At 38.9% G+C, this 14,099-nt stretch overlaps 1 protein-coding gene and 1 long non-coding RNA gene across 17 annotated transcripts in view; one reads left to right on the top strand and one right to left on the bottom strand.

Moving 5' to 3' along the window:
* The window catches only part of OXR1 (oxidation resistance 1), a 490,018-nt gene that overhangs the window by 84,933 nt on the left and 390,986 nt on the right, over positions 1-14,099 (bottom strand). For 2 of the 16 annotated variants that reach the window (XM_063642921.1, XM_055287038.1), the window contains exon 1: positions 12,871-13,001. The exons of 10 other annotated variants lie outside the window; for them this stretch is intronic. Coding sequence is in view for 4 of the 6 variants with exons in the window: in XM_055287036.2 (XP_055143011.1) it covers positions 12,771-12,969 (199 nt within the window). In the remaining 2 variants the exon portion in view is untranslated. Of the gene's footprint in view, positions 1-12,770; positions 13,226-14,099 lie in introns of those variants that run through there. 4 more of the 16 variants (XM_055287036.2, XM_055287033.2, XM_063642918.1 and 1 more) reach the window with 4 other exon arrangements.
* On the top strand, positions 13,468-13,718 carry LOC134737136 (uncharacterized). The gene is made up of 2 exons (XR_010121745.1): positions 13,468-13,559; positions 13,654-13,718. It is a non-coding gene; the product is annotated as an uncharacterized lncRNA (long non-coding RNA).

The raw sequence follows: 14,099 nt of genomic DNA, 5'->3' as shown, positions 1-14,099 counted from the left end.
TGTGGTGTCTAATTTGCTGCTAAATCCATCTACAAAGGTCCTAATTAGAGGGGTTATATTTTTCACTTCTAGAATATCCATTTTTCTTTCTCATAGTTTGTATCTTTCTAAAAAATTCTCAATTAGGTCAAAATTCTCAACATAGCTATTTTAAATTTGATAACTACAATATCTAGAGTTACTGTGGGCCTGTTTCTATGCTCTATTGTGTCACATATCTTGTTGTCATATGCCTATTTTGTGTGCTGAACATAAAATTTGCAAAATCGTCTGAAGAAACATTTTGACATGTAGAAACTGGTAATTCTCCAGAGAGAATTAATGTTTGCTTCTGTCAAGTGCCTGAAGACACTAGTAATACCAGATCTTATTAATTAAGCTATAGAAATTTTGATAATTTGAAGCTGAAGTATCTTCCTAGGAAGGCCTAGCTACTTCAGTTTATCTTTCTCCCTAATGTACAACATTTTGGGGTCCAAAGTGAGAAGAGATCACTAGGGCCACCCATCCCCTGTGATAGGCCTTGCACTCTAGCCCGGTTCCATTATACCCACAGCCTGTCAAATGCACCTTTTGGTCTCTCAGTTCCTGTTTCAGGAATCAACACTTCCCCTGGGGTAAAAAGCAATCAAACTGGAGTTCTCCCTCCTTAGACCTTTGTCCTCATTCAGATCCTATCCTACCCATACTACTTAGCTTTCTGATACCCTTAATAAAATGTTTGCTTTGTGTCCAGCTTTTTAAATTGTTCTCAGAAGGATAGTCTGAATTACCTAGCTTGCTATTACTAGACTCAGAAGTCCTGAAGGACTTTCAAGCAGAGAATTAACAGAGCAGTATAAAACCTTTAAAAAAATCATTTTGGTAAAAAAATGGAAAGGCATGCTGTAGAAAGTCTGGAAATCATCAATGAAAGTACTATGAGATCAAGTTTAATGTAATAAAAGACTCCTATTATAACTGAATATTACAATATTGATAATAGCTATGTATAAAAAGTTTGACTATTTAAAACATTGAGCTGCAAGTCAGTATTTTCAAAAATAGTAATATAGATACTAAAATTTCAAACACTTTAAAAGTATCTTTTAAACTAAAAAAAAACATTGCTGATTGTAGCTTTTCTAATTATTCTCTCAATAATGAGATACTAGGAAAAAAAACCTATATTTTCAACATTTCACTATTGACTCCTTATCCACCATCAAAACAAAAGCAAAACAAAACCCCTCAATTCTCTCTCACATCTAGTATCTATCTTTTTCTAGATACTACTCCATCTTTCTGCTTCTTTTCAGTTGAATTTTTGAAAGTAGAAATCTACTTTTACTGTCTTTACTCCATTATCTCCTACAGAATCCACAATGTATTGTAATATTTTCTCTTCCCCAGTTCACAATCCCCACCCTAAAATGAATAAATTAAGAGGCAAATTTGATGGGCTTTTCCACTTTTATTTTATTTGATCTCTGTGAAACATCCAAGAGATTTCTTCTGCATGTTCCTCTTTCCCTTTATTTGAAAGTATTTCACACTCTTCTTGGTCTCATACCCATTAATGTTCCTTTTTACTGCCCCTTTTCCTCCATCTAGACCTTAAAGTTGGCTCTCTTCTAAGTGAAAAGATCCATGATATTAAAGAGCTATAGAGCCTTGCTATTTAAAAGTGTGTTCCAGGGACCAGCTGCATTGACATCACCTAGAAGCTTATTGTGAATGTAAGATCTGAGGCTCAGTCCAGACCTACAGATTTACTATTGATGTGCATGCACAACACATTTGAGAGACATACAAATAGAGCCTCTGAAGAGATCAAAGACCTGCAGACTGCATAAGAGACAGAAGAAATGGGTTTCCCTACATAACTTCCTATTTGTGACAGTTAACACCAGCAGTTTTCAAATCTCTGTCAAACTAATACAATGGTTTCTAAATTAGTCATGGTGATAGACTATATTATTGTTACTAAGCCTGTATTCCTTCCTGTTGAGGAATATAAAATATACTTCACCATCCTATTGATGTCAGACATGGCCAACTTGCTTTGCTCAATGAACCATATGTGTCTTCCAGGTGGAAGTGTTTAGAGCCAACATTGTACTTCTTAGCTCTCTTTTCTATCTCAAAACCAGAGATCTTCCATATAGTGGCTGCTCCATCAACATGTATTCCAGAAGAAAGATGTAATTCCTAAAAGATTATTCCACATAGACACATGTGGGCACATGAGTCAGGCTATTCCCATTTCTACTCTTGATTAAATTACTATGCTTGGGAGCTTAAAAAAATTATTCAACAATTCATGCATAAAAAGCAAATCATCTACTAGGGGAAACTGAAAAGAATCTGGCTGGCTTGCATGAGACTTCTCTACTGAAACATTATTCATTGCTATAAGACTGAAATTATGCCAATTGAATCAAAAACTCCAGAATGAAGGAGGACATTCTAAAAGGATTACTAGAGAATATAGAACAATAATAAGTTATAAAAAAGTGTTTGAAAAACTATGAATGTTACAAACACGGACAATGTAAAAATAGTAAAATGAGTAAATATTAGGATGTGAGAAGGAGAAAAATAAGAAATGAAACTGCTAATGTTGTATCAAAGCATGGTTAAATATATTCCAACTAAAACTGAAATAAGATTGTAATAACAGTACGTGTAATTTTTTTTTTTTTTTTAGAATTTGCTTAAATTTAGACACACCCCTTAGGAATTAATCTCTTGTGGTGAATAAGTATTATCTTTCATTGTCACTCCCTCCTTCTAACCACCCATCCATCCTTCTATAAGTATATACACATAGAAGAGATCTTGGCAGTAATGCCTACCCAAATACTAACAGTATCTCTGGGTGACTGGATTAGAGGTGATTTTTAAAGTTTACTATTTGCAACATATGACTTATTTATATATAGTATATATCAGGTTTATTTTAAAAATTAATTTCCTATAAAAGACTGGAAGCAAATATTCCACAGTATCGATGGTTCTTAATTGTGGTATGAGAAAAAAGAATGATCATAATTCCAGTAGTTTATTTATTCCACAAGGACCTTGCTATACAGTCATTTCATCTTCAGCATCTTTCTCTCAGCATATAAACATGTCTTCCTTTTAGGAACTTTTCATTGTAAGTCACCTCAACTTTCCTAAGGTCTCAATACTATCCAGAGGTTGGCAGAAAACTTAAACATGCATTTCTTTTATTAACTTGCATCATAAAATAGGTGCATGCCCCAAGTACTTGTAAAGAAAAATAAATAAATAAAAACCTGCTAAATTCAGCAAGACTTTGATTGAGAGAAATATCATTAAGGAAAACAGAATGATGTAGAGTTCTTCACATCCTAAGTCAGTGGTTTTTAACCCTAGTTACATATTAGAATTCCGTAAGAAACTATGAGTGGAGATCTTAAACAGAGATTTCAAGATCAAATCTTTGATTATAATCAGATCTTGGCATCAAAATTTTTTAATGGCTACCCAGGGAATTCTAATGTGTACCCTGCACTGGGACTCACTGCTATCAATGCTGCCCAACAAAACTTTCTGCAATGGTAAAAATGTTTTATATCTGCCTTGTGTAATATGGTAGCCACTAGCCACCTGTCTTTTGAGTACTTGAAATGTGTCTAGTGAGACTGAAAACTGAATTTTAAGTTTTACTTAATTAAATTAATTTACATTAAAATAGCTACATGTGCCTAGTCACAAAGATTCTTTGCTTAGCCAAATTTCAGTCAGGCTGCTGAACCCTCTCCTATGCCAATCTGTTCACTTCCTTATAAAACCCAGTTTCAGCAAGAATCATGTTAAGGTCAGTTTAGCAGGAACCCCCACCCCGATCCTGGATATCTGATTACCTTCCGTATCTGATCAGTTTTCTCATCCTCCACTGTCCAGGTGAAGTCTGATTACTCTGGCCTGTCTTCAGCAAGAATCCTGGTAGGTCGGTTTCATTATAATACCCCTTATTCCTGACGTTATCTCTTAGCAATTGTCCATCCATCTATCCTTACTCTACTCCTTGGCTATAAATTCCCACTTGCCCATTTTGTATTTGGAGTTGAGCCCAATCTCTCTCCTCAACTACAAAATCTCATTGCCACGTCCCTATCCCTTATTGCAATGGTCCTGAATAAAGTCTGTCTTACTGTGCTTTAGGAAGTATTATCAAATAATTTTTCCTTTAACACTAGTTGCTACCATATTAGATAGAGCAAATACAGAATCCTGAATCCAAATTTCTCAATCCAGTTCCTCATTTGCATCAGCTGCAATTCAGATACTCAATAGCCATATTTGCCTAGTGGCTACCATACTGGCTATCACAGATACAGACCATCTTCATCACCTCAAAAAATTCTATTGAGTAGTACTCTCAAAAAAATCCAAAACAGACAGTTGTAACTATCTAAAATCTATAGTTTAAAATGTAAAACCTACCTCTCAGTTAAGATGGACTGTCAGATAACTGCATATTTGGATTGTTTTCCCCCTGTACAGAAGTGCTTTTACTAACTTGCAGTTTAGAGCTACACCATTGAACTACATTCAAGATTTAATGGGTTTAAAAAAATTAAAAATAGATTTTTGAAACTGAAGTCTGTACTTACTATAAAAATAAGCTTTTCGGTTTGTTTTGCTTTATTACAGAGTTCCATGAGATTTTTTTTTTTTGTTACATCCTCACTGTAAGGAATAACTGTGTTTCTCCTGGCTGCCTAAGCAACAGGTTTATCTTTATCCTAGGGACACTGTGATTTATGGCTGATTACATTTCCTTCTTTCCATTTACTGCTAGAAAATAAAAGCCAATTTTTGTCCTTTCTCTAATGTATGTATTTGACCTTAAAACATGTTCCTTTTTTGTACTAGTATCACCTATTGAACAACATTTATTAAGAGTCTCCTAATGTAAATTTCCTAGTGGCCATGAAATAAGCCTTCATACACAGAAAAACACTATCTGCAGTCGCTTTACTTTTAATGTTAGATTTCTTGAAGTTAAAAATATAAAAACCTACTTTCCCTTAAGTCTTCTACCATAAAAAGTGCATTCTATTTATAATCTAGCAAATTTTAACACTTTCTAAGGTGCTTTAAATAGCTGACCAACTCAAACTGGAAAATTAAATATCCCTAAATAATCCTGTTATAAACATGGGTAACTAAGTTCTCTTACATATATTGCAGGTCCTTGAATAACATTGTTTTGTTATCATTGTTTTGTTATAACTTTGATGAGAAAAAAAAAATCAATTCCCAGACAAGGCCACTATCTGTGTGCAGTTTACACATTCTACCCACATCTGTATAGGTTTTCTCCCAGTACTCCAGTTCCCTCCCACATCCAGAGATGTGCACATTAGCTTAATTAGTGTGTTTAAACTGTCCTAGTATGAATGAGTGTGTCTGTTTGTGTGCGTGTGTGTGTGTGTGACTGTGCCCTGAGGTGGAATGGTGTCCCGTCTAGGACTGGTTCCCACCTTGCGCCATGAGCAGGACAGGATCCAGCCAACAGTGACTCTGAACTGGAATAACTGAGTAAATAATTCTCTTGTCTTTATTAATCTTTCTTTAATGTTTGTATAGTTCACATTTATTTCAATGTTTAATAATGGAAATATTTTAGGTCTTTACTTACAAGTTTGCTAATGTTTTTGTGACCAGAAATATATAGTAGGAACCTAACTCTTGTTTACATCAATTAGCTTATGGTAAAATTGGTTTCTTTACACATCATTTTGCTTAAAAGTTGCAGCTTCCACAAACCTACTGATGATGTCAAAGAAGGACTTACTATACTAAACTGCATTTAAAAATTTACTATATTCTATTTCAAACACATTGCTTCTAACAAGTAAACCTCCTGAGAACTTAAATATTAAAAACCCTATACTAAGTTTTAAATATAATAAATGTTAAGTTCTTAAACATTCCAGTGGTTTCTAAGTTTAGCCAAATTGTTGCACCTTTCAACTTAAAATCCCAAGTCAAAAAACAATTACGCAAGTATGCATTTTAAACTATACTCTTAAGACTAATTTGTTGGCCACTTTTATAGGCCTAAGTCTCTGAAACAGAACAAATACCTTAAAGACCAAATACACTGATTATTCCTAGACTTAAAACAAAACTATTAATATAAGCATTTAATAAATTTCATAATTTCTATATTTACTTCTAACCTTCCCATGGATAAAAGACTTACCCACTAAGAAAAGTGTGGTTGCCAGACCAGCAGCATCAGCATTACTTAAGAACTTGTTAGAAATGCAAATTCTCAGCCACACAGAATCACAAATTCTAGGAGAGGTATTCAACAATGTTTTTCTAACAAGCCCTTCAGGAGATGATTCTGTTGCATGCTAAAGTTTGAGAATGATCAGCTTATTTTAGAGGCAGTTTTGTTCTACAACACAGATAATACAGAACTTCCTATCAGCTATCCTGTGAGACAAGCAGCAATTCTAAAACAGGCAAATCAACCTCATGCCTGAGAACCACTGAACTAAATGAAACACTATTAAGAAAGGCTAACTAGTTGGGAGTTACCACTACAGCCCACTGAGGTTGCTGATCAAGTAGAGAGTATTCTCTTCCTCCCACCCGGCTTTAGGAAAAGACACTAAAACTGGGGCCAACTGGGGTTAACTTCTACCAACACTGTGAGTTTTTTGCTTTGTGGTGGTGGTGGTGGTGGTGGTGGTTTTAAATAGTTACTGTAACAACTGGTACACTCCAGGTCTCTTAGAGCAGTGGTCCCCAACCTTCATGGCACCAGAGACAGGTTTCACGGAAGACTATGGATTATGGACATGTGGGCAAGGGGTGGGGGATGGGGAGAGAGATGGTTTCTCAATGAAACTGTTCCACCTCAGATCATCAGGGATTAGACCTAGCATGTGCAGTTCACAATAAAGTTCACACTCCTATGAGAATCTAATGTCCCCACTGATCTAACAGGAGGCAGAGCTCAGGCAGCAATGCTTGCTCACTTGCTGCTCACCTCCCGCTGTGCAGCCTGGTTCCTAACAGGCCATGGACCAGGACTGGGGACCCCTGCCTTAGAGGCACTTGGTCTTCCTGGGTTCAAGATAAGCCATCATCTAACTCTTTTTTTTTTTTTTTTAGACGGAATTTCGCTCTTTTGCCCAGGCTGGAGTGAAGTGGCGTGATCTCAGCTCACTGCAACCTCCACCCCAATGGGTTCAAGTGACTCTCCTGCTTCAGCCTCCCAAGTAGCTGGGATTACAGGCATGTGCCACCATGCCTGGCTAATATTTCTATTTTTAGTAGAGACAGGGTTTTGCCAGGTTGGCCAGACTGGTCTCAAACTCCTGACCTCAGGTGATCCACCCGCCTCAGCCTCCCAAAGTGCTAGGATTACAGGCGTGAGACACCATGCCCGGCCAACCATCATCTAACTCTTAACACATCATCTGAGGTGGCAATTTCCAACCTAATATATATCTAATTTTTCTCACACCCTCATTGGATTTTGCATTTCCAGCTCTGTCATTTTACTATCTTTCTAAGTCTAAAGACTCTTCAATGACAATCCACCCTATCCTTTATAATCTTAACTAATTTAACTTTAATACCTTACATGATAGAATTTTAATTCTTCTCACATTTTTTTCCCTATCTCAAGGACTGTAACTCTTGCAAATACTAAGACAACACCCAAATAAATTTTGAATTTTTCACTTCTTTCTTTGGCTCAGATTTTTCAAAAGGAAAATAGGATAATAATAGTACTATCTCATCAGGTTTTTGTTAGGATTAAATAAAAAACATTTGCTCAGAGCCTGCCCCATTACAGCTATTATTCTTGCTACAGGTTGAGTACCACTTATCTGAAATGCTTGGGAACAAAAGTGTTTTGGATTTTTTTGAATCTTCCTAAAGGATAGGATGGATTTGGAGTATGTGCATTACTGATTGAGCATCCCAAATCCAAAAATCCAAAATGCTCCAAAGAGCATTTCCTTTGAGCATCATGTAGGCCCTCAAAAAGTTTCAGATTTTGGACTTTCTGATTTGGGATGCTCAACCTGTATTACTACTTCTGTTATTACTAAAAGTATTATCATCATCATCATCCCATTTATTGAAATAGACATTACCCCCAATCCAAGCAAAACATGATTTTTTACACTCCCCAATATTAGGTTAGAAACCCTTGTTATATACTCCCATAATATATTTTACTTTCCATGCCCAATACCCAACACAGTTATAAATTCCTTGTCCAATGTCTATTTTCCCAACTAGATAGGATCATTAATGAACCTCAGTACCCTCACCAGTAAAATGAAAATGCTACTATTAATTACCTCATAGGGTTGTTGCTGAGGGTTAACTTGTGCGTAAGACATAGCAAGCACTATATGTTTTGCCTATTATAATTATTATTCCATGTCTTGGTTTACATTTTCCACGATTATCAAAAGTGAACCAGTAACAAGAATATCAATCTCAGGCTTCTAAACTCTTCCCCTTCAGTTACATACATTCAGTACATAGGATTTGCTTAATGCAAACCTAAAATGAAATTTCAGCAACAGGGATAATCATTTAAGAAATATTATTATTAAATAGTTTTTCCTTGACATGTCAAATAATTCAAGTCATAAAAATGTAATATGTTCCCACTTAACTTCATTTTTCATCAACTCTATTGATATACACACACATACCAGTAATATACATGCTATGAGGCAGAGCAGTTTTAGGTGCCCAGTTCAACAATTTGCAACTAAGGTCTATGGTTGGTATTACAAGATGTTAATGTCCCATATTCAAAGTTCTTTCAGAACTGTTGGCTACTGAAGTCAGCACTTCTGCATAGGAGTAGCCATTTTAGTAGAACTGTTCCATCACTGCTTCTACTACTGCTATCCACCATTGTCATCCTCCCACTAAGGGGCCAAGAAGGACTAAAATGAAAAAGTGGACCCCTGCTTCTATTCCTTCTCACATCCCAACATCAGAGGAGTTACGCATCAAGAAGGGGTGGAGGGGAGTTTGTGAGAGCTAGACCACACCTCTTCTCCGCTACCAACCTAACCTGGAATGGGAACTGAGGTAGAAAGATAAATGGAGATATAAATTGAATATGAGACTGAAATTTTTAAATAAATGGACCAAGTCTTAAATAACTGAAAGATAGTTTTAATTGCTAAAAATAAATGAAAAGAAAATGTAAAAGGGCTGAGTTGTGCTCAAAGAATCCTGTCACCAAGTGGGAAAATGAGGTTAATATAATAGGACAGCTTATGATAAAAACTATTTCATGTTTATATTACAGTAAGTTGAGAGTCTACACTAGTAAAATTTATCTATATTTATTACAATATAATCTAGTGAAGTGAGTACTTTTAAAGATAATACATTATGAGTTATAGTCATGCCCCCAAACAAGAGCTATATTTAAAGTTCAAAACAATTTTTTTAAATCAAAGCATAATGTACCCTTTAATCAGGAACAAGCATTGTATTTTAAGATGTTTCCTTTGTAATTGTTATTAACTAGATCAATGGTGTGATAATGTCCTTAATATGTCTAAGTCTCAATTATGGTTTTCCTGAGAGGGCTATAATGGTGGAGCCAGTAATCACTAAAAGCTGGTAAGAGTAAAAGCAGCCACCTTGGAGAGGAGTAAAGGAAGGAGACACTAGCAGTTCAGTAAGTGGTTTGTTTATAGAAAGGGTAAACTCAGAAACATTGACCAAAGTTTTTTTTGTTTTTTGTTTGTTTGTTTGAGATGGAATCTTACTCTGTCACCCAGGCTGGAGTGCAGTGGTGTGATCTTGGCTCATGGCAACTTCCACCTCCCGGGTTCAAGCGATTCTCCTGCCTCAGTCTTCTGAGTAGCTAGGATTCCAGGAGTGTGCCACCATGTCCGACTAATTTTTGTTTTTGTTTCATTTTTGAGATGGAGTCTCGTTCTGTGGCCCAGGCTGGAGTGCAGTGGGGCGATCTCACTGCAACCTTGCCTCTTGGGTTCAAGCGATTCTCCTGCCTCAGCCTCCCGGGTAGCTGGGATTACAGGCACGCACCACCATGCCCAGCTAATTTTTGTATTTTTAGTAGAGACAGGGTTTCACCATGTTGGCTAGGCTGGTCTCGAACTCCTGACCTCAGGTGATCTGCCCGTCTCAGCCTCCCAAAGTGCTGGGATTACCGGCGTGAGCCACTGCAATTGGCTGATATTTGACCAAAATTTTATCTGGTCTATCCTTAATCTGTCAATGGTAAAACTATCTTATCAACATCATTACTGAACATGACTCCCTCCAACCCTTCTTGATGCATAACTCCTCTGATGTTGGGTTGTGAGAAAGAACAGAAACAAGGTTCTACTTTTTCATCTTAGTGGATGAAAGGAGGAATAAGATCACTAACAACAAAGGATTTCCTGGAATGCAGTCAATTTACATGTGTGAAAGTATCTGTAACATGAAATACTCCTACAATACACAGGACTTTTTAAAGAACTGAAGAAAGAATGATAGCAGGAGACTTAAGCAGCTACGAAGAGACTGAAATAACAGTAGTCTCAAGCAGAATGAGCAGAAGAAATCCTTCAGACTGACAGACACTCATTCTGAAGGACACAAACACAAAGAACAACCCTAGAGCCAAAATCCATCTGAGAAGCAACTGCAAAGCACAGAATTCTCATTTTAAACAAAGGCTAGCTGGAAACACATGAAGAATCATTTACTTTTTACTTGTGTATATACATGTTGCCTCTCAAAAGTTGGCTAGTTTTCACTAATTCTGCTCCAAATGAAAATGCTCTAGAACAGAGAATTTTGAAATCACCAAATCCAACCTCATTTACAAAGGAGAAAATATAGGCCCAAAGACACTAAGTAACTTGTCCAAATTCTTTAAGGAAGTTAATGCTAGGACGTACCTGCCCACATGACTGTGGTCATACTTTGACCTCACAAGGCCTCTCTAATGTGTCAGAGATTTGGGGGCACCATGACTGTTAAAGAATATGCAATGAATACATACAGCAGCTTCAACAGAAGAGGAATACATACCACTTCTGAAGCGCCATTTGAAGAGGGTGTCAGATATAGCTGTGCTCCATATATATAAACACAAAAATGTCTCTCTGCTGCCCAGTCTGGATTCTCCTCCTGGGCTCAAAGGATCTTCCCGCCCCAGCCTCCTGAGCAGAGTAGCTGGAACTACAGATACTGGCCACCGAATGAATCAGATACACGTGTTTGGGCATATTTATTAAAATACTAACCATATTCCTTTTTAGTTAAGTTACCCCACATATTTCTGAATTCTCCATCCATCTCAAGGCTGATCACACATCAACTGTTTTCAATTAGGCTACTGAAAACTCATTTTAAAAAATCCTTGATTTGAACACTTTAAAGTCCCTTTCCTATGCCTGGTCCCACCTTTAAGAGGATTCTGCATTTGGTTAACGTCCTTCAGAGCAGAAACAGAGTATTCCCCTGCCCTTTTCATTTCCTAATTCCATAAACAGCAATTCTAAAGATAAAAGATATTTTATGTAAAGTAAGGAAAATTTATTTTAAAGAGCTATGCTAAAAATGAGACTTTAATATTTCTTCAAAGCTTAAATTACATACCTACACACATAGATCAATAGATGTCCTCACTGTTTTACTGCTTTAAAACAACTGGCAGTGCCCAGCATGGTGGCTCAGGCCTGTAATCCCAGCACTTGGGAAGGCCCAGGCAGGAGGATCACTTGAGGCCAGGAGTTAAGACCAGCCTGGGCAACATAGCGAGACTCCATCTCTACAAAAATAAAGTAAGATAAAATTTAAAATAAAATGACTGGCAGGATGTGAAGTTATAAACAGATTTTACACACTTTGTGCCTATCTCTATTTTCTGAACTCTCTAATGCTCATTTATTTTCATAACCCTCAAATATTAAAGCAATTAACAAAAATAAAATAAAATGAGACATGGCTAGGATGTCTGCTACCTGTTAAAGGAAGCCAAGGACACTGGAAATTACCCTATGCATTGTGCTAAAACTGTTCAGCAGCACTTTCAAAAATTCTTTAAGTTATCAATATCATGCCGCTACAAATGACTGTTTTAAAGAATGGTACAAAGCCACTGTGGTGAAAAAAATCAGCCAACACAACACAAAATAAACAGGAACTGGGAAAGTTTCTAGGTTCTGCCACCACAAGACAACGTGCAGCCGTTCAAAAAGTACAGGACGCAAAAAGTCAACTAGCTTCCAATGTTATCGAAGTGTTTTATTTTACAAAGAAGTTATCTGGCTTTTTATTTTTCGGTTAGGAAGTGAATCCTAACAACTGAGAAATATCAAAGAAAAACTGACCCAAACCAAAACCAAAGCAGGCACAGCGCTCTTCAAGAATCCAAGACTGAAAACACGGACGTCATAACTGGTTCAGTCTTCACCTCCCAGTGGGAGGGAAAGAGATAATGGATCGTACCCTTGAAATACTTGGCGGGGAAAGAAAATCAAGTCTAGGTGGGGAAAGCAGGAAGAGCAGAGCAGGAAGAGCTGGCACGCAGCTGAAAGTCTTCCCTCCCCACAGCCGAACGAGTCCTTCCTTCCTCGCCCCCGGCGGCCGCCACCCAGGCCACGTCGCCCGCCCCGACCCAGGCACACCTGCCAGGGCCGGGCCGCGACCCCTGCCCGGCGCCACGACCGCCGCCTCCCCCCAGCCCTCAGCCCAGGTCGGCCGCGCGGGAGGCGAAAGCTCACCAGGTCCCTCCGGGCTGGACGGCGCCGGGGGCCGGTGGGGCGGGGACCCGCACCCGAGGTCCCCCTGGGCGGGCTCCCTCAGGTAATCCTCGAAGCGCACCTGCCGGGCTTCGCCGCCGCCCCCGAACCCCCACAGGCGGTTGGCCGTGCCCCGCAGAAGGCGCCCACTCTTCTCGGTGAACGTGGTCAGGTACTCCATGCTGCCGCGGGGCTGGACGCGGAGCTGGGGCCCAGGAGGTCGACGGTTTCGGCGGTGGCTGCCACCACTAGCGCGCCCGCCGGCCCATCAGACCTGACCCAGGGGAGGCGGCTCCGCGCGCCTCACAGGAGGCGGGGAGGGGGAGGGGGCGTCCCTCTCCCTGCCCGGGGACGGACCATCAGGAAACCACGCGTCGGGGGAGCAAAAGACGGACAAAAGTTTCTGAAAAGTTTTTCTTGTGGCTTCTAAATGCCAAATGAGGCAGAACTTGGTTTGTCACATAGGTATATTCTTCCTGGAACCGATACGGGATCAGAAAACTGGTGGTTTTTAAGCAAGCTGGACGGGTCCTCTCCGCGCATCCCCCCACCCGCCTGGCGCCAATGGAGCTGGCCTGGCCCGCCCTGCCCCTCCCCGCCCCGTCCGCGCTCGGACCGGACTTTCAGGACTGCAGGGGAAAAGGGTGGACGCCCAGCCTCCCGCCAGGTCAGAGGAGAGGCTAAAAATGGCCCTGGGGAGACTTTGCTGAAGTTGCATGGAGTTCGGGAGCCTAGGAGGGGTCTGCAAATAACTGTCAAAAAGTTCGAAGGGTGTGTGTTGGCTTGGGGAAAAAAGAGGGTGGAGTGCATCACATAAAACTGCTGCAGCTTGTATTTCCTTTTTTTTTTTTTTTTTATGTTTAAGGACGGCGGAGATGCTTTCAACCTAAGACTGCAATCATAATTAAAACATGAATAGTAACATTTTAAGTTCGTTGTGCCATTATGAACTCATGTTAGTGTTGGACATTTTATGATCCCAGTCCTGTTGAGGCAGCGTAATTGAGGGATTTAGTTTGCAGATCTACCTTTCAGGGACAAAGAACCTAGACAGGGAAAGAGCAGTAACTTTTGACAGAAATTTTGCTTCCTGTGAGATCTGGTTATTCTCTTCCTTTCACATCTGTTTGTAGTTCTTTTAGTTTTCCTAGGCATTAAATAAATTAAACACTCTTTCTTGGAATGACCAATATATTAATATATTGGGGGGAAAAAAGATTTGAATTACTTAGGAAGTTGATGAACTACCCACTCCAACAATAGAGTCCTGAAAATCAGGCTTAAGCTTTTGGCCAAACTACTAAAGATTAT

The sequence above is a fragment of the Symphalangus syndactylus genome, chromosome 7, assembly GCF_028878055.3.
Source record: "Symphalangus syndactylus isolate Jambi chromosome 7, NHGRI_mSymSyn1-v2.1_pri, whole genome shotgun sequence".
In the NCBI taxonomy this organism is placed as follows: Eukaryota; Metazoa; Chordata; class Mammalia; order Primates; family Hylobatidae; genus Symphalangus; species Symphalangus syndactylus.
This window is presented reverse-complemented; position numbering and strand designations above follow the sequence as displayed.